We start from the raw sequence: 21,385 nt of genomic DNA on the forward strand, positions 1-21,385 counted from the left end.
TGAGTTCTACAGGAAGTTCAAGCAGGGTATTTGGATATAATAGTCCTTTTTCACAGTAGCCACAGTTGTTACATTAACAACAATTAACAAAAATAATGGATTGTGCCAGAATACACAATACTATGAATAGGCCCATTTAGATGGCCTTCACCTATTTGTTGGGATTACACCTGTGATGGTCAAACTAAGTATTCACACTTCTTTATGTCCAGATAGCTGGTGCCAAAGGGAATTTACTGTTTGAGTGTGAGTATATGTGAAATGTAAAATAATGGTAAATAATCCAAAAAAAAACCAAGAATATATTGATAAAACAAGCACTATGCTATATGAAAAAATAGAAAAATAAATTAATAACTTTTTAAAAATCAGCATATCTGCTCTCAGTCTGGGTTTTACAGTATAGGCTTTTTCACAGCACATATTTTAAGTAGACATAACAGTTTTCTTAAAATGTGCCAGTAAATCATCACAGGGTTTTTTAGGAACTTACCCTACCTTTAACCAGGAGCTTCCCATAACCTGAACTTGTGGGGTAAAGGTGTTTAGTCCTTATTAGCTTTTTCTAAGCTATTGAACCAAGACTAGTTGTGCAATCCTGGAGCTTCCCATAACCTGAACTTATGGGGTAAAGGTGTTTAGTCCTTATTAGCTTTTCCTAAGCTAAGACTCATTGTGCAATCAAGATACAACCTTGCACAAAATAGACATCTTTGCCTTTTTACCTGCTGTCAGCTAAATGAAGTTCATATTTAACCTTTTTGAATACATGTTTATATGTGCCAGTTATCATATTATTTAAGAGAAGACATTGCTTAGATTGCTTAGGCCTATCACAGATGATGACCCTGCAAGCGCGGACCACCCCTCCCTCTGGAAATCACTGGAACATGATTTCATACTACATCCTGCTGAGATTTGGTCCCGGATCTCATCTCCAAAGTAAGCGAAGGACAGTGGAAACAAAAGCAGGAAATGAAACAAGGCAAGAAAAGGTCAGTTACAGGTTGTTAAGTTCATACGGAGGAAAAGACCTAATATATTGTAATAGTAAGTCAGCATGCACAATATCACAAACTTGAAACTGGAGAAGCTAAGTATAATTTAACCATAATACAATTTATCATTTACACCTATGTATTGTCAAAATGTCTGTAAACAAGATGATGTAACTGGAGTGAGATTGATCCATGTACCTCCGCCTGAATGTGTTTAATTAGATGATCAGACTGCAAAAAAAAAAAAAAAAAAAAATCATACTGACATCACAGTTTTTCGACTCGATCAGGAAGAAAACTAATTAACTAGTCATTTTCAGCCTAATAATGGTTCAGTTTGGCACCAGTAAGCAAACTAGTAGGTTCAGTAGCTTCTTCTCATGCAGTATGGTGCACCAAACAATCTTCTTATATTTAGGAATTAAATCAATGAGGTTGAGTTTAGGCACAAAAACATCACATAAACATCTACTGTCAGTTTGAACCGGGAAGCAAACAGCTGTTTTGCACTTGAAAGTCCTGTAATCTCACATGCACCCGTCCCTCAGTACCTTGTCTGTCCTCGCTGTAGTCAACAGTTACAATATGTTTGTAATACTTGCTACACTGCTAAATGTCGCCTCTCTATCACATGTCTGGAAGGTAGGAGGCTACCTACTAAACCATACGTATAGGCTGATAATTAATTTCAACTACTAAATAAAATAAAAAAGAAATCAGCAGATATTTTGGGTAGTAATACATCAGTTATTTTTTTTAATTTCGGACGTTCTTATTAATTATTTTATAATTGTCTGTTTTGTCATTGTTATAGCAGATTCCAGTTTTGGCAGCGACAGACATGTTGTAAATGAACACCTGGTTTATCCATGTTATGTGCACAGTGAAAATAAAAACACCAGAATTGTCAAATTACAGTATAAACCCTCATTGCAAAATAAAGTGCTTGTACAGCTACACTAAGCATGATGGATCAAAGTCAGTCTGCTAAATCCCAATTTGTATTTACAATGGACAGATGGTGATTTTAAAGTTTGCCTTTTTTTCAGCTTCCTAATTAGTTTAGTAAAACCAGAGGCTTGTTTACATGTCCGCTTGTCATTGTTCCCTGTTGGAGTCCATTCCTCTGCACTCATTACAAAAACCTGTATAAATTAAAAGTACACACAGATTTATGTTGTAAAAACATGACATTTTACTTTTAAATATTTTTTTTACAGTGCATGAAAAGGACTTTAACCCTAGGGTCTCACTATGACCTCTGCACCCAGTCTTTTTGAGACATCCAATTATAGTCACCTTAGGAAAACTACTCCACACCCACTTAGAGAAAACATAGCTTCTGCTTGATAAACAAGTTGCTGATGGATAATTACAGTTTATCCTTGCTGAGCATGTTTGGAACAATGTCTTATCACCTGCAGTAGATGGAAATAGGACAATGCAGAGGAAAGGCAGAATACACAGCAGCCTGAAATAGGTCTTTAAAATGTAAGCAGAAGAGGTGTCCCAGATGTGACATTAACTCATAATGCAGAAATAAAACAAAACAACCAAATCAGCAGACTTTGAATAAGCTGTAACTTTTATTGCACATTCCTGTTTGGTCTTGCAAGGACCTTTCACCTTTTGAGCTTTTAAGATTTTGGTTTCGACCAAACACTCAAGAGAAGAGAGTGGGACAAAGTTGCCCAGAGTAACTGATCATAGGTCAGATTCCCTTAAAGAGTCAGATTTGAAGCATAGGAAGGTCAAACTGATCCCAGATCTATAGCTCAGGGAACTTCAGATCTTTGTGTTGATTGCATTACACACAAGCCAATTCACTGAGTAGGACCAATGGGAAAGGGAACGTAGTGACATCATAGAGTGGACTAGGGAGTATTTTAGGGAGGACTTTTGTTGATATTACCTTTATGCACTCCTAATGAAGTAAACACTCCCTTTGTAGTCCTTAGATTAACTCCCTGAAATCCCCCCAAATAAACCCACCTTCCCCCATCACACAAAAACATAGGCTATCATTCGTAGTATTTTTTTTCTTCCCATCTTCTTGTGACAGTACCTGCAACATGCTTCAAATCTTCATTTTGGCAAACCACAAATAAATTAAAACACATTCATATAACACAATGTGACATTTGTAGGACGCTTTAAAATGGAAAAAAAATACAGTACAGAAAACCAAAAAAAGAAAGAACAAGAAAAGAGAAGCATTTGTATTTTTTGTTTTTTCCCAATATTTTCTCTTGCTTTTCTTGAAAAAAGATATATAGTAGCTAGCTACCAATCACATATCACATGCAGATATAATACAACATAATCAGTTCACCCAGTTAGTGTCTGCAAACTACCAATCTAAACTATATCACAAAATTATTCTCTTGAAACCAGCAAACACTGAGCTTTTGAGATATTTTGTCTTAATATTAATTCAGTTTACAGTTTTCTCCGCTGGCAAGCTGAGAGATCACTATACGACCGACCCTGAAATTACTAGCCAGATTTAAGGAGGACTAACATACTTTCATACATGATCACATACCAGATGGTGAGTTGTTGTATTTTTTTTTCTATTTTTCATTATGGGAGTGTAGCACACATATATCTATTTGCTCATACATGCGCTCGACACACAGACAGTCATTTGTTATTGACTTAAAACGCAACACAAGGGGGAGCTTTGAGACGTGACCCGACGTGATCCATGCTGGCAGCATGGCTCAGCTTTAGTTCAGCGGTTTAAACATCCAGCTCCAGGATTACGCCTGGGCCAGCTGAGTGCTGACTGGCATCGGGCTGCTCCTATACCCGAGTCTCTCCTCACCTAACTCACTTTCTGCCCTCCCGCCTCCAAAAACAAAGCAGGAGCGGAAAGTGACAAAATGTCAGTGCAGAGCGGGAGGCTTGACATCCTCAATCCTTCTGCTCTTGCTGCTCTTCTCTAATGAAGCTCTGTTGAAATGTCAGACCAATTAGCAGCTTCCCCTCTGACATTTAACGGTTAGATAACAAAACAAACACGAGGAGCCCACTGGACTGGACGGACAGATAGTCAGTGACTAACAGGCGCCCAATTGATTGAGCCTGATGATGTTGCTGCTGTAGAGATAATTTTAGATATTTATGAAGTCTATTTAAAGGTTGAAACTCAGAAACTGTGTGTCTCTTCAATAGGTAGAACAAATAAGATCTGTTTTCAGCCATTTTGCAAGCTACATGACATTTCCGAGAAGCAGCCGGTAGTGATCAAAGCTCCCATGAGTCCCTCCTCTCCCTCTGTTCTTCCTCTCCTCTCCCTATTGCCTCACAGACATCAATCAGACGGGCTCTGAAGCATACACTCATTTAAAGCGTCACTCAATCTACAGCAGTGCTCCAGCTCCTGTCTGTCTTCATTTCTAGGTGTTACCGCCACCGTCAAGGCTGGAGCAGGTGTATGCAACGAGGGTGTTATTATGTGTGGGCAAGTTTGTGTGTGTGTGTGCACTTGTGTGTGGGTGTGTTTTGAGTTCAGCTTAACATCGGAAATGTATTTTCTACTGACCTTTATGTCTTTTTATGGATTGGAGAGAGAGACGAGGCTATGTATTGGCTCACTACCACACGTGTTTACAGTTGAAATAATCAGGAGCTGACATAGATGGGGGAAGAAAATGAGGAGGAGTTATTTAGCAAAAAAACAACACTCCCTTTAGGCCTTAGTGTCATTCACAGTAAATCGACATTTTCTCTATTTAAAGGGTTGTCTCCCTTGTATTCGCTTGCTGTCCTCACACACACACACACACACACACACACACACACGTACTGAAGCTTGGCCTTCAGCTGTACCATCTGGTATCTAAATCATGGGAATTACACTCTTCTTCCTCTCCTCTAAACACACACACACACAATAACATGAGAGGAGAGTGAGAAAGAAATTAGAGGTGATTGACTGTCAGTCTATTTATTATATATAGCCTCTGCATAAAGCAACACGTGACTTGTTTTCTTTGTTAGAAACCAAGGTCCATTTATGCAACAGTGAGCTCTAAATTTAGCCACAAGAGAGAGAAGAGAAACAAAGTGAACGAGAGAGCTAAACGAAGAGATGGCAAAAGAAAGAGAGAGAGAGAAAGAGAGAGGGCACAGCTCTATGTGAATTACAATCTTCATGTTGCATTGAACTGTGAGCAACGGCACAGTCGAAAGAAAGAGGGGAAATGAAGGAGTGAATGAGTGAGTATAAGCGCCAGTGTGCTGCCAGTCTATTAAACATTAACAGCTTCATTTATATGTAAATGACCCGACAGCAACAGAAAGACAGTGAGAAGTAGTGCCAGTTCAGTGCTAAAGAGAAGAAGGGAGCGATGGATGGAAAAAGAGAGGAGGGTGGCATGGCAGGGACAGCACAGCGGGATGAGTCTCCTTCTTTCAGTAGTCTTTCACATGAGTGGAAAAGTCCACATGGTCCGATTTGTCCAATGTGCACAGGTGTGCGTTAAGAAAAAACAAAAGAAGGAACAGAAATCCACATTTGCAGTTGATGTCCAATGGAGTGACAAACATGCATGCACACACACGCACACACACCTCCCTCTGAAGACTTTCTGAGCGGAAAAATCTCCATGGGTGAGAGGGAGGGGACGAAAGTTGCTTCTCGGTGGAGGATAGTGGATGATGACCGCATGTCTGCTCTCCAACTCTTTCAGTTTTGAATGAAAACAAAATGTTTAAAATTAATAACACAGAGACACAAAACTGGAAAAAAGAAATAACGCAAAACAGCAAAAGGTGAAAATGAGTGACTGTTGAGTTAGTGTAGTGTGTCGTTTTGCGTGTCAGGGCTAGCTGGATTTTCCGGCTAGCACAGGGTTCAGGGGGTCAGAAGCCCAATTTTCAGCCGTCAGACACAGGCGGGGACACCCAGCCATACTTCTCGTGGGTCTTCACCAGGGACTTGAAGGTGGCCTCTGCTTCTTTACGACTGAAGGCTTTCTTGGACTTCCCTGCTTTCCTACATATACGTCCCTGGAAGGAAAGACACCAAGACACAGGGAGGAAAGAAGACTGTTAGAAGGATGAAAAGGTTGTACCCATGATTTCAAAATGTCCCAAATCCTGGCAACAGCCCTGTGTAACCAGTGCACGTCTGCCAAACAATCAATTCTCATGCAAAAGATTTGTGTCTGGCTATCAGTCAGAAGAAAACATCTAAATTATGAATGAATTTTCACTTAATTGGATAAATAATCAGGATCTGAGTCAAAGAACAACTGATTGGAGGTTGGTGATCTAAATCTAGGATCGCCACCATTAGGTGATGGCTGCATTTTTGCTCATCATACCTAGGAGACTAATGGACATAGAGGCTCCCTTCCAAATAATTTGGAGAGGTGCTGTCAAAGACTGCTGAGACACAGACTCACAGAACTGCAATGAGAACTGTGGTTTTTGAGCGAGGCTCACCCTTCCAACCAATCAGAGAAATCCAAACCCTGGGCATCTACTATACATGGGGACCATTGCACCGACTTCGACACAGCGTTAGTGATGTCCTGGTTGGATTGATTTTAATTCTCATGTCACAGATTAATTCCTAAATGTTGCATGTTGTAGCTTTAAGTTAAAAAAAAGAAATTTGTGATTGATTCTGTCTTTGACATTAACTTTCATTCGTCAGTTAACATTGACGTTAACTTTGATTTTACTTCCTGTGTCTACTCCTAAGAAGAAAATCATTCTGTAAAAAAAATAAAACACAGTAGTTTTATCATGTCCATTTAGAAAAAATATATAAAAATCATTTGGTGCACTTGTACAGTCTAATACAATCCAATACGAAAGCTACTTTTACAGGGTTATAATTTCTCCGTTTTTAGGTTCAAACTGTGAGCTTGAACCTAAAAACCAAAAAGTGATTTGTGATGAATTTTACAATGTGTCTCTTATTGAGGTCATAGTAGGTGGAGAAGTCATACTGGAATGTATTGTATTAAGTGTGTGCATTTAAAGGGTATATGAATTCATAGCTGTGGGGGAGATGGTGAAAGGACATGAGGTTGAATAGCATTAGATCAATGTTTAAAGGCAGGGAAAATGGCTTTTAAGATGTCAGGTTCAAACAGAAGTAAAAATATACCCTCCATTATGCTGGGAAATGTGTGAAGACACAAACCAACTACTGCAATAAATAAATAAAAGGTTAAAAATAAATATATGAGTGTGTAATCACATAATACTCAGCTCCTGCAGAGCACGATAACATCTGACTTTTTTTCACCCGGTACCACCGCGCTGAAACCCCCCCTTTTTCACACAGCAGGAGTATTAATAAACGTGGGATGATTTTGGGGGGAAAATGAAAAGAGGTGCTGCTTGATAATAAAGCTCCTTGTTTTGTTGTAGGCTGCAGTGCTAAGTCTTCCCTAAAGAAGAGTGCGTGGGGGAATGAATAGAAAAAGCAACTACTGTTATCACGTTGTGAAATGAACCCTTGGATATCAACGTAGCCATGACAACACAAGCGTTACAAAGACCTGATTCAGTAGAATGTGTCAGTAGAGTTTGAGGTGAGATCATTTCCTATATAAAAATCATCTCTGAAATACAGGAAGATCACAAAAGCGAGGTTGTGACAAACAGATGCTGACTGCCTTGTGAAACTCTGTTGGCTGCTCATACTGCAGCTATACTCCTACTTGTGTTGTGGTTGGCACACTAGACACTACCCTAGTGCAGTGTAATATGTCAGGTGTTTCACTGTATTTGTTTGTACACGCTCTGTAACACTGCACCACTCCCCTCTACTTTCTTCTTGGCAGGAAGAAAATGGCACCAAGGAAACTCCACTCCACTGAAACCAATGCTAATTAAATTCTTTCAGATGGCGAGCGCGATCCACCGCATGCTGCAGTGCAGAACAGATAAATGCTCTTCTTTTATTACACCTCTATAGCCTGTCCCCTAATCCTCCAACTGTATGTTCCTGAGTTGACTTTTAGCAGAAAGACACTGAAAAAACTGAGCCATTATTTCACAGTTCAAGACCTGAGGATTAACCACTGTTATGTAATGACATAATATCTTTTACAGACAGGATTAATCAAGTTTCCATTCAGGCTTACAGGAATAGTCTGATACCACTGTCATATCTATTTGCATGGTAAACATAAGGGTAGTAGCAGCAGCTGGTCAGCTTAGCACAAAGACCGGTAACAGCTGGAAATAGCTAACACGGGTCTCATCGTGGCCCAGCACCATGAAAGCTCACTAACTAATTAATATTATGTATTGCGATGTAAAAAAAAATTAGGGTTTTTTGGCCTAGACAAATATTTAGTCTACACGTCCTGGTGAAGAACTCTATTATGATAAACAACTGATAGCCGACTGAGATAGATTGTGGAAAATATCCACAATTAGGTGGATTATTCAGGGCAAACAGAACAATTTATCTGGGATTTCAAATTATTGCTGTTTAGTGCATTTTTCAGTGCTGTGAGAACTGAAACTGAGCACTTGCCTTCAGCTCTAAAAATCTCTCAGGTGGATTTATCTAAACTCGGGCAACCAAAACTACAACTGTAGCAGTACAATACATAAAAGAGGTGAGAAAATGTGTTTCTGATAATATGAGTGAACCAACATTTCCACACAGATTCATTAAGTTGGTGAAAAAATGGGTATGGGTGAGGTAAATTACTGCCATTGTAAGAAATGTTCAGAATATGACACAACAACACTTAGCACAATACACTAATAATGAAAACAAGTCAACAAACATATTGAAACTTAAGAGAAGCACTGGGGTAAGTTTTGCTTTCGATTACTACAAGATTTGGATTATTTAGATTTAAGTGAAAACATTTAAAACACATCCAGCCCACCAGGGGAAAGCATTAGTAGCAAATTATCAGAATGTCCTGTTGTGCACTTGGTTGGCTATTTTGGGGTTGAAACCAATGCAGGAGATAAAGGGAGATGAGGTGATAACATTAAATGATCTAGAGATTAAGGATAGTGTCCCTTCATGTAGCAACACGGGCATTGTTTCACTGTGGGTTTTGGTGACACTCACAGCCTGTCCTCTTTTTTCCCCTTGTGTTTTAATCAATATTGCAATCAATCTCTGCAACAAATGTCCATAATAAATCATAATCTCACACTGAATCTGACACACACAATGGAAAAAAGCCCCAACATGGCTGATCTCACAGCCAGCATGAAGAAAATCACATATTTTTTAAGGTTGATTAGTGGTGGGAAATAAGAAAATATTCCCTTCCTAAGGGATTTTTTCCCTTGTTTTGATCACCTGAATGCATGATGCAATGAGTGACTCATTCTTAGATATTATCACATATGGATCTGTTTTCTGTTCCTCTATTTTACAAAGCCACATTAAAAGACAATCTCCTCCTTTCTCAAACAACTGATCCATCAAGCCTTTATAATGGAAACCACACCGACTCTGTGTCACCTAAGCAGCTCTGCCTGAAACCTGCTCAGCCTGTCTGTGGAGCCAGAGGCGTGCAGTAGAACCGATTACCCAGGCTGACAGACAGAGATAATGCATCAGCTGGCTACTGTCAAATAGCATTGGTGAAAAGCTGGGATGTGATGTTCTTTTTTCAGATTACATGCAACCTCATTACCCAAGCATATCTTCACATCCCAGCATATGGAAGCCGTCACCATCTCAAAATGGCGGGCCACTGCTTTAGATGGATATCGTTATGGCGACAGGCCATTGTTAAGGAGGTGTGAATGATATCAGAGAGGAATGCATCCTCACGGTTATCATCAAATCAATCATTTTGAGCATTGTGTGCTTGGTTTTATTCTCAGTGTCTTGCAATTTCTTATGTGTTTGCTCCCAGTGGGAAGAACATTGAGCAGTGTGTGTACTGACAAATTAGTTGGACTATGCTTGTATGCACCTATGCTGAAAACAGTGCATGTTTGAGAGAGATATGAAGAAACACAGAGATATAGTTTAAAACAGGATAACACAGAGATAGAGAGAGTGCAAATGAGAAAAGGCAAAAAGTGAAATTCTGCTAGTGAATGTGTGTATTGATGCATAAGACTCTACAAAAGGCTATGTTTCCAGCATGAAAGGGGGAAATTGAGCATTAATTAGCAGCACTGTGCTTGCAGTCATTTACAAGAATGGCTCAGGGAGACATATTCAAAGATAGATGGTGAGTGAAAATAAAAATATCAGCTTGAGAGGGAAAGAATGGGCAAACAAAAGAGTGCGTGTTTGTGTGTGTCTATGTGTTGTGGTTCAGGAAGCATGTGCCCCAGGCCTATACAGTGCCATGTCAGTGTTTATCTAGTTCAACTAAGCGCTCGCTCGTTGAGAGGGACACACTTGTGTGAAGTGGATGCTGGGTAATTGTGTGAATGAAGATCAGTCAATGGGCAAAGCAGGGAAGGTCCCAGTGCATGTTGGGAAGAAGCTTTGGGGCAGGGTGATTGCATAATGCAGATATGTGATTAAAGGGGTCAACAAACAGGAAGGATCGATCTTATCATCATCATCAGATCAGCAAGGAAGGCCCCATGGGATGAATGTCAGGGTCATTAGAGGATAATATCAGTTTTTTTAAGTTCACCCCATGCACACAACAAAGCATGTAGAGTGTCAAAGTGGACAATAAAATTCACCACAGAAAACAGGAAGCTGTAAAAGGGCATTTCTTAGATATTACACACAAATTTTTGTTCACTTCTGTCACAAGTAGTGCCAGTTAGCCCAGGAAAGTCTGTGGTTCAACAGGAACTTCCCAAAGTTTGAAAAACTTACCCTGATAAGGTCATGGTATGAGTCCCCAAACTTTACTGAAGTTACACATGAAAAATCTGGAAACCCCCTTTAATTAGCTTAGAACTGAATGTATCCTTAGCTTAGTGCTCAGCTTATCTAGACTGCAACTAATTATTTTTCATAATCCATTCATTTTTTGCCTAAAACTTTGAACAAATTATTAATTGATAAGTTCATTCAATGTTAATGCAAGTAACTGGTAAGGTGTGCATTTTGTTTAATTTAAGAATGTTTATAAAAAAATTAAAACGAAATGACACACAATATGCCTGTGCTGCAAACTGTTAAGAATAGAACAGCCAGTAGTAAATGTACTATAATTCTAAATGACACTAGTGTACTGCCTAAACACTGTTGTGCAAACAGCAATACAGCAGCCTAGATCAATTACCAAATTGGTTCACAGTACTGAGACACTGATGTCGAACATGATGCTGAGTTTGCACTTAACAACTATTTTCTACCACCTGCACTAAGACCATGGGGATGAATTCAGTTATATAACACAGATTACACTGTGACAGAGACTGTTTTAAAACTGGTGATTAGATATCTGAAGGACAGACTGGGAATGGCCCCTAGTTCAGTCAGACCTATTAAAATCTCACCTCATCTCAGCCTGTGTGTGTTCCCTCGCATCTGCAGGCTAACACACATGTAGCTTTGTTGACTTTCAGCTCAACACTTTGTCACTGCATGTATTGTCTCACACTAAAAATAAGTAGGGAGCTTTTAACCGACCCATATAACTATTGTTTATGGGCAGTGTTCCAAGGATGATCAAATACGTCATTCACGTTTAGGTTTATTTATAGTTAGGTTTATATATACTGTGCTGTTTGTCATGAGACATGGGAGATGAATGCATCTCCAATAAATTAGGACATGAAACAAACACAAGTGCCGGTGTGGACACTTCCACAAATGAGGCAAACAAAGAGATAAATACACATACACACACACACACGCACGCATGCACACACACGCACGCATGCACACACAGGAATAATTAATCAATATTGTTTCCATTAGCAAACTGAAGGAGGATGATGCTGCACCATAATTAGGGAGCACTGCAGTGCTGCTAGCTCATCTCCTCAAGCTGCAAATCAGGACAAAAACACACTCACACACACAACCCATACACTTTTCAGTCTCACTTTCTGCTTTGGGTACAGATGACCACATATGACTTGGATAAAATGTGCAGTTACATCATCAAAGGCAAAAAATAAATATATAAATATATAAAGCAGGGATGGTTTGGGGGTTGTGAAGGAGATTCCTGTGAGAGTTTACATAATGTCTCCTGCCACTGTACTGTCATGTTGCTGACTTAAAAAGACAGAAAGTCCTCGAGAAGACAGAAGCAAAATCTACTGATGAAATGATTGGAATGTGAAACACAAGTGAGCATTGGACACCACATTAGAAAACACATTTCTTATGTGAGTGGACAGCAGAAATCTATTTAGAGATGAAACTGTCTAGAGTGTATTTAGAGATGCAGCCACTACCACTGGAATCACAGAGCTGCTGCTGCTGCAGTGCACTGACAATGTGAAAAACAGATTTGATGGGATTACATAATCCAGTAAATCTAAGTCACTGAGGTCTGTTGGTAGGTCGACTACCTGCTGTCTGTATTTGTACTTCGTTCTTTCTATCTTTTGCATCGTGCTGAATAGCTGTCTCATTCCTCCTATAGAATAGTCAAGTAGGTGACACTGCATTACAGCTTCTACTAACACATTTTCACTGAATGTGAGCCAGTCTTTGTTGTCAAAGGATGCTGATTTATGGATGCAATAAAAGGAGAGCAAACTGGGACCGAGACGAGCGGGCATCAAGCGTGTTGCACTGCATGAAATGGCTGCCATAAAGTCATATAAAGATTAATAATATTCACAGTTATGAGTATGCTCATAGCAGAGATGAAGGGGAAGACTACAGGCCTGAGATATTACAGTGCAGCACCAAAAGAAAGCTGTATGGATTTTATGGAGTAATTGAATCTGATAATTATGTTTTTCTCTAAAACAATAAAACAAGATTCCTAATTCTTTCAGTCTTGTGTAAAAACGCATTGATTTGCATTGGAAGCAAATTACCAGAACCCTTTTCTCATATCGTAGTATTAGCAATAATGATTGGAAACTTCATAAAAAACAAACGGTTACATATCCATTTCACAGTGGAAATATATTCTATGTGCGTAACAGCAGTTTTACGCGTTAATTACGCATGACGCATGAATAGTAAACGGAATTGTTCATATCCAATGCGTGTCATGTCTGATAATAGATGTATTAGAGATAATTAACATGCCCTGTGGTTGATGTTGTTCCAAGCAAGGACTCTCACCCACCAGCTCCTTCCTCCCCTCACCTGTCCTTTTACGAGGCTGGCTGCAAACTGTCTCATGACCGCTTCCACGGTGTAGGCGCTGGACCATCCTCGCGGGGTCAAGAGCTCCATACATATGGCCCCGCCGTCCAGCACGTAGCCGTTCTCCAACCGGGGCGTCAGAACCCGCATGAACGGCGGCGAGAAGGGGAAATTATCTGGAAAGGTGACGTTGAGCAATATGAACTCGGTGCTCGTCTCCTTCATGTCCTGCCACAGCGCCGAGTCTTTGTCCACCTGGTGCAGCTTGACGTTCCAGTCATACAGGTTGTCCTCCACTAGCTCAACGGTGATGAAGTTGTCCCCTAACCTCCTGATCTCCTGTAGCTCCTTCATGAGCCTGCGCGTCCGGACCTGGGTGCAGTGTGGCCGATGAGGCGCTAGCGGTGTTATCGAGGAGGCACTGGTCGCTTTACTCCCGCCTCCTCCCGTCTGCTGCTTCTCCTTCGCATCCTTGCCCTGCTTATCCTTACCGGTGGGCTTGTCCTTGCCGAGCTGGTCCAGCTTCCTCGCTTTAGTCTCCGGGGTGCTCAGGATGTTGGTTTCGTTGGCAGTCTGACAGTGTTTGTTGGCGTTGTTTTTCTGGTTCCCTTTAGTCCCCTTTAACGAGCCCTGATGGTGCTTTGGGTCCTCGGTGTCTCGGTCGTGCAGACGGATTAGACCGATCTTTCGCAGTAGGGTGGCCATAATTTTTACAGATCTATATTTCTCCGCCGATCCCCCCTCACAGGGGCGAGATTCACCCTTCAAGTCGGTTCCCACTCACAGATACGACCTTTATTGGTGCAGATTATTAACCTTCTCGTACCGCAATCCCCCCTCCGTACACTGCAGCCTCAGGACGAACACGACCGGGGAGCCTGTGCCGTTTTCTCCTCAGTGCATCATCTCGACACGGCTCCGCTAAAAGCAAAAATAGTGAAACAACAAATAAATCTTTGACCACGAATGACTACAACAAACGAAATTGTCATACCAGATCAGGGTAATTCGGTCTTTTTTCAAGAGCACCAACATCACGACTGTGACTGCAGTTGTGCAATGACAGGACGAAGCAGAGGCACGGAGGTGATCTTATATTTTAACAGAAAGGTGCATACTAACACACGCCACGGAGTTTGCTACACGAACACAATTAAAGGGAAGAATATAAACTACGGGAAAGATTAATATAGGAGGAACAATACAATAATGCACCACAAGGTTATGAAAAATAAATCTCGCTCCTGATACACTGGACTCGTATAATAGAGCAACACATAGGTTAAAGACACCAAAAGAAATATTACTGAAGTCACTATAATCGGGCTGTACACACACCTACAATATAAGCTGTAGTAAAAAACTTGGAACGTGAAAACATAGAGACTATGAAGCGGATAATTATAAGCACACAATTCTGAATATAAGTCCGTATTATAAACTAAAACAGGTTTTCCTTCATACATGCTCCCCTGCCCAAAGACACACACAAACACACTCAAGTGTTTTAGCAGCACTCCGACGGACGGCCGTTCCTACCATAGACGGGTAAATCGTACGTCCGTCTTAATGTCCCGTTATGAAGCAGCTGAAGAAATTCAGCTCCACCATCCAGTGGACCTGCAGCAGTCGTCGGCAGCTGCAGTGAGGGACAGAAGGAGAGTCTTTGATGAGTGTGCAGCTGCGGAAGCTCTAGCTTTAATGCAGCCCAGGACCAACCACCCCCGGTAATTCTTCTCAGCCAGTCTGTTCTCACCGGCGCAGCGCTGCGACTGGAGGACATTTCAAAATAAAAGCACCGAGGTACTTATAGGTTCAAGGGAAACTGAAAGCGCGTTCATCACCTTACTTTGAAAAGTCAAAAATATACAGATATTTTTTTTCCATTGATTAATTTATCAAGGATAGATGCAAACGTTTTCTGTAATTTAATTTTAATTATTTTACTATAATTTGTTTTATACACCCCTTGACCATTTTTCTTTCATTGTAAGTGATGAAAGAAAATTTGGACTAACTGAATAGGCTTGTTATTCTTTTAGATTTTGGGCAAAGTTAGTATCCCATACATGCAATTTTAATTTAACTTTTGCACCCACCTGTAATATTAATTTCTACATTAAAAATGCCCAGTTCCTGTAGGTGAAGCCTACAAATAGATAACGCCATTATGTTTCAACAGCCGACTTTCTGCAGCAAATTAAATAACATACAGTGATCAGTTTAAAGGAATAACAATAATACTCACTAGTGTCTGGTGGTCCAAAATGTATCCACTCCAAAGATCGCTGTATGTATATGTATATGTATGTATCGCTGTACAAACACTGAACATTTTTTGAGGCCCACGTTCCAATTAAGCAAATAACAATTCCAAAAAACAAACAAACAAAAAATCTTCTCAACAAATCAATTATACACAACATGTTAAGAAACTGTGTACCTCCACAATTACACACTTAATTTTCCACTACTACCTTGTTGCTTTCCACTACTACACTATGATACCCTAGTAGCTACATTGGCTGTAAACTAACCATTGTATCCTGACAACTGACTAGGCAAACTTTAAAGGCAAACACTTCAGAGGCAGTTATGTGATGTCATAGATGACAATGTTTTCTTCTGTAACTTAAACATACGTTTTTTGATCCACCCAACCTGATTAAGACACAGCGATCTCAGAAAAACAAAACAGAACAAACACAGAAAAGGCCAGGACTATACATTATTATTATTATTATTATTATTATTATTATTATTATTATTATTATTATTATTATTATTATTATTATTATTATTATTATTATTATTATTAAAAAAAGATCTGTAGGTTAAGAAGTACATTTCTCAAAAAAACAAATAACAAGCATTTAATTCTCTCAGGAAATCTCTCATTATCTCATTATAATTGAATTGAATGAATTCATTTGTTACATATAATAATTTTATAAATCATTAGGCCGTCTACAGTTCAGTACAGAAGCTTTTGGGGATGCCGACAAGTCAGCATTGCTCCGCATTACTGTTCTCTATTCATTTTATGGTCTTGACAAAGAAGCTTCCTTCTCATTGGCAGCACGACATTTTGATGCTTTAAGCGTCAGTAAACGACATTTTGATATTGGTCGTTGCCTTGGTAGCAGAACACTCTTCACTGCGATTGGCTATTTTACTGCCGTAAAGTACGTCAGCGGTAGTGCCAGTCGTATTGTTGGTGGCTAACAGTAAAACGGCCTTTTTTTGTCAAAATAAGTCTTCTAAACGGAGGCATTTCACTTTTGTTGGAGTGGATAGTAACAGTCAGTTAACATGGCTGAGAAATTTGATAACTTGGAGGAGCATCTTGAAAAATTTATCGAGAATATTCGACAGTTGGGAATCATCGTTAGCGACTTCCAGCCTAGCAGCCAGGCAGGACTCAACCAAAAACTGTAAGTCATGTTTTGTTGAGCTCTTCCTTATAGCATAAACCTGCAAATAACATCAGTCACCCTATTCTGTTCTGTTGGCGTCCTTCTCATCGTGTTCTTCATTTCTTTACAGAAATTTCATGATATCTGGTCTGCAAGACATCGAGAAGTGCCGTCAACAGCTTCATGAAATCAACGTACCGCTGGAGGTCTTTGAGTAAGTCTTATAATTAGTTATTGTTTTTTAAGTCCAGATCTGTAACACTGAATTTAGATTTTATTTTACATCTCTGTTGTTAGCTTTGATTTCTGTGTTGGTGTGAATACGGATATTGCAGTGTGGAGTTGAAAAGTCAGGCTTTGCATGTGTCAACCTTCTTTGGAAAATCGTATACTTGTATTTTATTATTGCAAATCTTATTATTTGAGTCACTTAAGAATCGGCATACACATATTATAAAAATACGTTTTAAATTTAAGAAAATAGTTTGGTTATTTTTGTAGCTACACTTTATGGTGGACTGTATTTAGTCATGATTAATGCAATGATAGGAATTAACAAAACAATTCTGATTACATAGATCACATTTGAAATCCTTAAGTGACCCCACATCATAAATATGTTATCTCATTTATTTTGTTGAGTTTATAATACCCTATCGTCATAGTTTAAGCTGGCATTTTTCCTTGTATTTGTAGATACATCGACCAAGGTCGAAACCCTCAGCTGTACACCAAGGAATGCCTGGAAAGAGCCTTGGCGAGGAACGAGCAAGTCAAAGGAAAGATTGACACTATGATGGTAAGAGATAATGCCAGGGTCACTATGACTCCCTGCCATTTTATACTGCTAGAAAAAAAACAAACACTGCTTAAGTGCTTGTGAGGATATTTAGAAATTCTTAAAATGATCAAAATAATTTTAAGGACCATAAATATTATACAAGAACCATGTACTAGGTAAAGCCCTTTGTAAAAATTTAGTTGTGTATTGATGATACAGTACTGGTCCTAATTGTCCATCTGTGGAGGCTCGGCCCCTAAAATGGGTTATTTACTTTTTAACATTTCTTGAAGGGTTATAAAATGACTCCTAATGTCTTGTCTGCTTTCATTACAGAAATTTAAAAGCCTTCTAATCTCAGAGCTTACCAAAGTTTTTCCAGAGGAGATGGCTAAATACAAGGCGATACATGGAGAAGATGCCCCTTCCTAGTGCCTCTGGCAACATGGCTTCTGACCCTCAACCTGTGACTCTTGAAATTAAAGCCTGATTGAAGTTTAAGCAAGCAGGATTGTCTCTGGCTGCCCCAGAATTGGATAATTCCTAATTATTATTTTTCATCAAAGTTGCAGTGCTGTTGCTTGTTGGTATCCTGACGCTTTCTTTCTTCTCATCACCCTGACTCTTCTTAATTTATAAGCTACATTCAAAGAGATACAAATCAACAGCAAGTACATAGCAGACTTATAGAGGAGAAACAAATAGTTTTATGCGTTGGGTTGTTTGCCATTGATGCATGGATACTGAGTTGCAGCACATATATGAATATGTATTTTACAGCTCCCATCTTTATGACATATATTTTGAGCTGCACAACATGTCTGATTCTGCATTACGGAATTAAATCCATCAGTTGTACATACAGTCTATTTATACTCTCAGCCTCAATCTTTTGTGCAACATACATTTTTACAAATGACATTTTGTATCAAACTCAGGTTTGTAATGGCAATGATAAGAGAATGCAAGTGTTATTTGATGATAATGTGCCTGGTCAATTAACATGGTCAGAAATGAGCCCATTTTTTAATTTGCAACTTGTTTGTAATATAGATTTTGGTAATAAACGTTCCATGTTGGACTGAAATTGTGTTTGGTCTGTTGTGTTACAGTAGAAATGAACACAATCCAGCATTTCTGTGATGAAGCAATTGAATATAATTAATCTTAGGATATGTGTGTGTTTAAAACAAAAAAACAAAAAAAACATTTAGCACGAAATGTAAACTGATGACATCAAAAATATGTCCCAGCTGTAAGATGGAATGTTTTTTCAAAGGTTGTCCATTTTAAATATTTTATAGTATTTTCAATTCAATTCAATTCAACTTTATTTATATAGCGCCAATTTACAACAAAGTCATCTCAAGGCACTTTACAGAATAAAGTCCAGACTACAAAAGTATGTAGAAGCAACCCAACAAATCCCCCTTGAGCAAGCCCTAGGCAACAGTGGAGAGGAAAAACTCCCTTTAATGGGAGAAACCTCCAGCAGAACCAGGCTCAGGGTGGGTGGCCATCTGCCTTGACCGGTTGGGGTGAGTGGAAAGTGGAGAAAGAAAAGAAAAGAGCAACGAAAAGCAACAACAAAAAGCAACAACAAGAAAAGCAACAACAAAACAACAAAAAAGCAACAACAAAACAACAAAAAAGCAACAACAAAGCATCGTACAGGTTGTAGGATATAGAATTAATGGTATACAGTGGTGACAAGTAAATGTATAGAGAAAAGCTAGTTCAGGTTGAGTGAGCAGTTTAACTATAAGCTTTATCAAAAAGGAAGGTTTTAAGCCTAGTCTTAAAAGTAGAGAGGGTGTCTGCTCCCCGAATTTGGATTGGAAGCTGGTTCCACAGGAGAGGAGCTTGATAGCTAAAGGCTCTGCCTCCCATTCTACTGCCTGCTTTATTGTCTTAAAATGCAATCCCTAAAATAAAACATACATCCATGAATTGATCAAATACTGTAGAAAAACAAGTATAATGCTTACAAGAATGCGGCATAATTGTGTTGCTATAATTACTACATACAATTTATATGTTTGTGTAGATTTTGTTGTTGGCAGGCTACCTGTAGGCATGATCTGCATAGATATCATATACCTAATAATTGGGGACCCTTAGCTCAAGTATTGATGCTTTGTATTCTAACTATATACTGCCTGTGTGAATGTGTCTGCTTATCTATAGGGCAGGGACAGATGCTCTAGGAACAGACAGTGCTGCGTCATCATGCAGGTCGCAGCCCAACACGTCTTTTCCTGCTGGGGCTTAACCAGAGCGTCATGCCTCTCTGACCCTGAAGGTCGCTCATCTGGTAGAGAAGGAGGGAAATAGGCGCATTTATTGATTTGTGATCTGTTCTGCAGAGTAATACAGACTTCTCTTCCCTGAGGATTTCCGAACACGCGTCTCATTTAGTCTGCTATGGTTTAGGGAGGACTCGGCCTTCAAATTGGGGGAGGTAGAAAGTGACACGGGGCATATTGTCATACAGAGAATTGTGTGTTTCAAGAACATAGCACATAAAGTACCTTATAGGTTGCTTATCTTTACCTTTGACTGCAGCCCATTAAATCAAACCAGCAGCACGAGAACCGGACCTTTAAGTGGCATCATTGTAACAGATATAAAGTTACAAGATTTCATCAATGGAAGTGTTGGTGTTTGATTGGGTTTATGCTCAAAAAACACTTTTTTAGGTTTAGCCAAACCTAGCTTGGGTTTCACAGGGTTCTCGGGACAAGTTTTTACCTATCAACCACCATGGTGTATTTCTTGAGAGGATAATACTCTGAGATTAGTAATGTGGCAATGATAGATGGATATTTCAAAATGTTCTTTAGCACAGAGAGTACCCAAAGAGACCAGAAAGCCATGATGCAACCTGCAAAGTTAATTGTGTGTACTTGATGTAGTGAACACCTCACAGTACCTGTGTATTCTGCAGTAAGCATGCACACTTTTGTTTACTCTGAGCACCTAGAGCATTTTTAAACCAGTGCTGTCAGCTACGTCTGTTTTTCTGCACTTCATTTCTAGCCCTTTGTGTTGAGATGACAAACATCTTCTGCACCAAGTCACAGTCGGGCCAGTCAAGGGCACCCGTTCAATTCAATAACAAGTCTATTCAAAGAGACGAGAAATTAAATTAAATTCCGTTTTCATCCACTTTGTGTTTGTGTCTACGCACCATGACATTTCTTTCACAGAGTGACACTCTGACTGTGTGTGTGGATGTGTGTCATGATGCTTGACTAACCAGAACAGTGAGAGATGGAGAATGAGAGCCTATTGTACTGTAAATATGTCTGTGTATGAAGTGCTGAGGTATGTTCGATGACTCATTCAAGGTGACTGAGTTTTTCTATCTCCACTTTGTCTTCCCTCCATTCACCTCCTCTTCTTGTGCGCTCAGGCCTTACACCCCCAAACAAACATAATTTTCTGTTACCAAGGTTACCTTCCCTCTTTTACAAAGGCAGAGCTTTTCCTTTTTCTGTGTCATCTTTTTCTGCATTACGGTGGTGGGTTGGTAGTATGTCAGCAGCGCTGATTGAAATGGTTCCTGTGGAGGTGGATCCTCTTTTCCCTTTGTTATTTGGCATTCTCGTAGGTTGGAAAGGTACTTTAACACAGGAGCAGAGTTCATATAGAATGCAGGGTAGAGTAAGTATTCTGTGATATTTGATTGTGTCTGCTGGTAAAGTCCCGCACTCTCCAATTTCATAGTAAATGGGATTCTCAACAAATTGCTTCACGAAAACAAATGCATGAGTTCACTGTGTTGCTGGCTCCGTGCTGCAGGTATCACTTTGTTAAGGAGTTTTTAGTGCAGTATCAGGTGATCTGCTCCCAGGGCAGTCTTTAAATAGTTAATTCAGTTTCCCGAACACACAATGTATTTAAGACACACAAATGGTTTGAACAATGACATGCAGTGATCTAGAGTGATCTTTTTAAAAATGCATACTAATACCATGCA

The 21,385-nt window shown here is 39.5% G+C and overlaps 2 protein-coding genes across 5 annotated transcripts; one reads left to right on the top strand and one right to left on the bottom strand.

Annotated features, from left to right (window-relative positions):
- Nucleotides 1-2,565: 2,565 nt before the first annotated feature.
- Nucleotides 2,566-14,940, bottom strand: ube2ql1 (ubiquitin conjugating enzyme E2 QL1). Of its 4 annotated transcripts, none has more exons than XM_067507140.1 (3): nucleotides 14,746-14,940; nucleotides 13,187-14,127; nucleotides 2,566-6,014 (listed from the first exon to the last, which is right to left on the bottom strand). In XM_067507140.1, exons 2-3 carry the CDS (start codon nucleotides 13,909-13,911, stop codon nucleotides 5,933-5,935), a joined length of 807 nt encoding a protein of 268 aa, XP_067363241.1. In that variant the 5' UTR covers nucleotides 13,912-14,127; nucleotides 14,746-14,940; the 3' UTR covers nucleotides 2,566-5,932. The 4 variants fall into 4 exon arrangements, with proteins under 4 accessions (XP_067363241.1, XP_067363215.1, XP_067363232.1 ...); XM_067507114.1 differs by having other exon boundaries at nucleotides 13,183-14,127; XM_067507131.1 differs by having other exon boundaries at nucleotides 13,207-14,127; nucleotides 14,746-14,937.
- Nucleotides 14,941-16,369: 1,429 nt separating this feature from the next.
- On the top strand, nucleotides 16,370-18,490 carry med10 (mediator complex subunit 10). The gene is made up of 4 exons (XM_067507150.1): nucleotides 16,370-16,640; nucleotides 16,753-16,836; nucleotides 17,319-17,421; nucleotides 17,740-18,490. The coding sequence occupies exons 1-4, from the start codon at nucleotides 16,519-16,521 to the stop codon at nucleotides 17,833-17,835; spliced, it is 405 nt and encodes a 134-aa protein (XP_067363251.1). The 5' UTR covers nucleotides 16,370-16,518; the 3' UTR covers nucleotides 17,836-18,490.
- The last annotated feature ends 2,895 nt before the right edge of the window (nucleotides 18,491-21,385 follow it).

Source organism: Channa argus, chromosome 1, assembly GCF_033026475.1.
Source record: "Channa argus isolate prfri chromosome 1, Channa argus male v1.0, whole genome shotgun sequence".
Classification (NCBI taxonomy): Eukaryota; Metazoa; Chordata; class Actinopteri; order Anabantiformes; family Channidae; genus Channa; species Channa argus.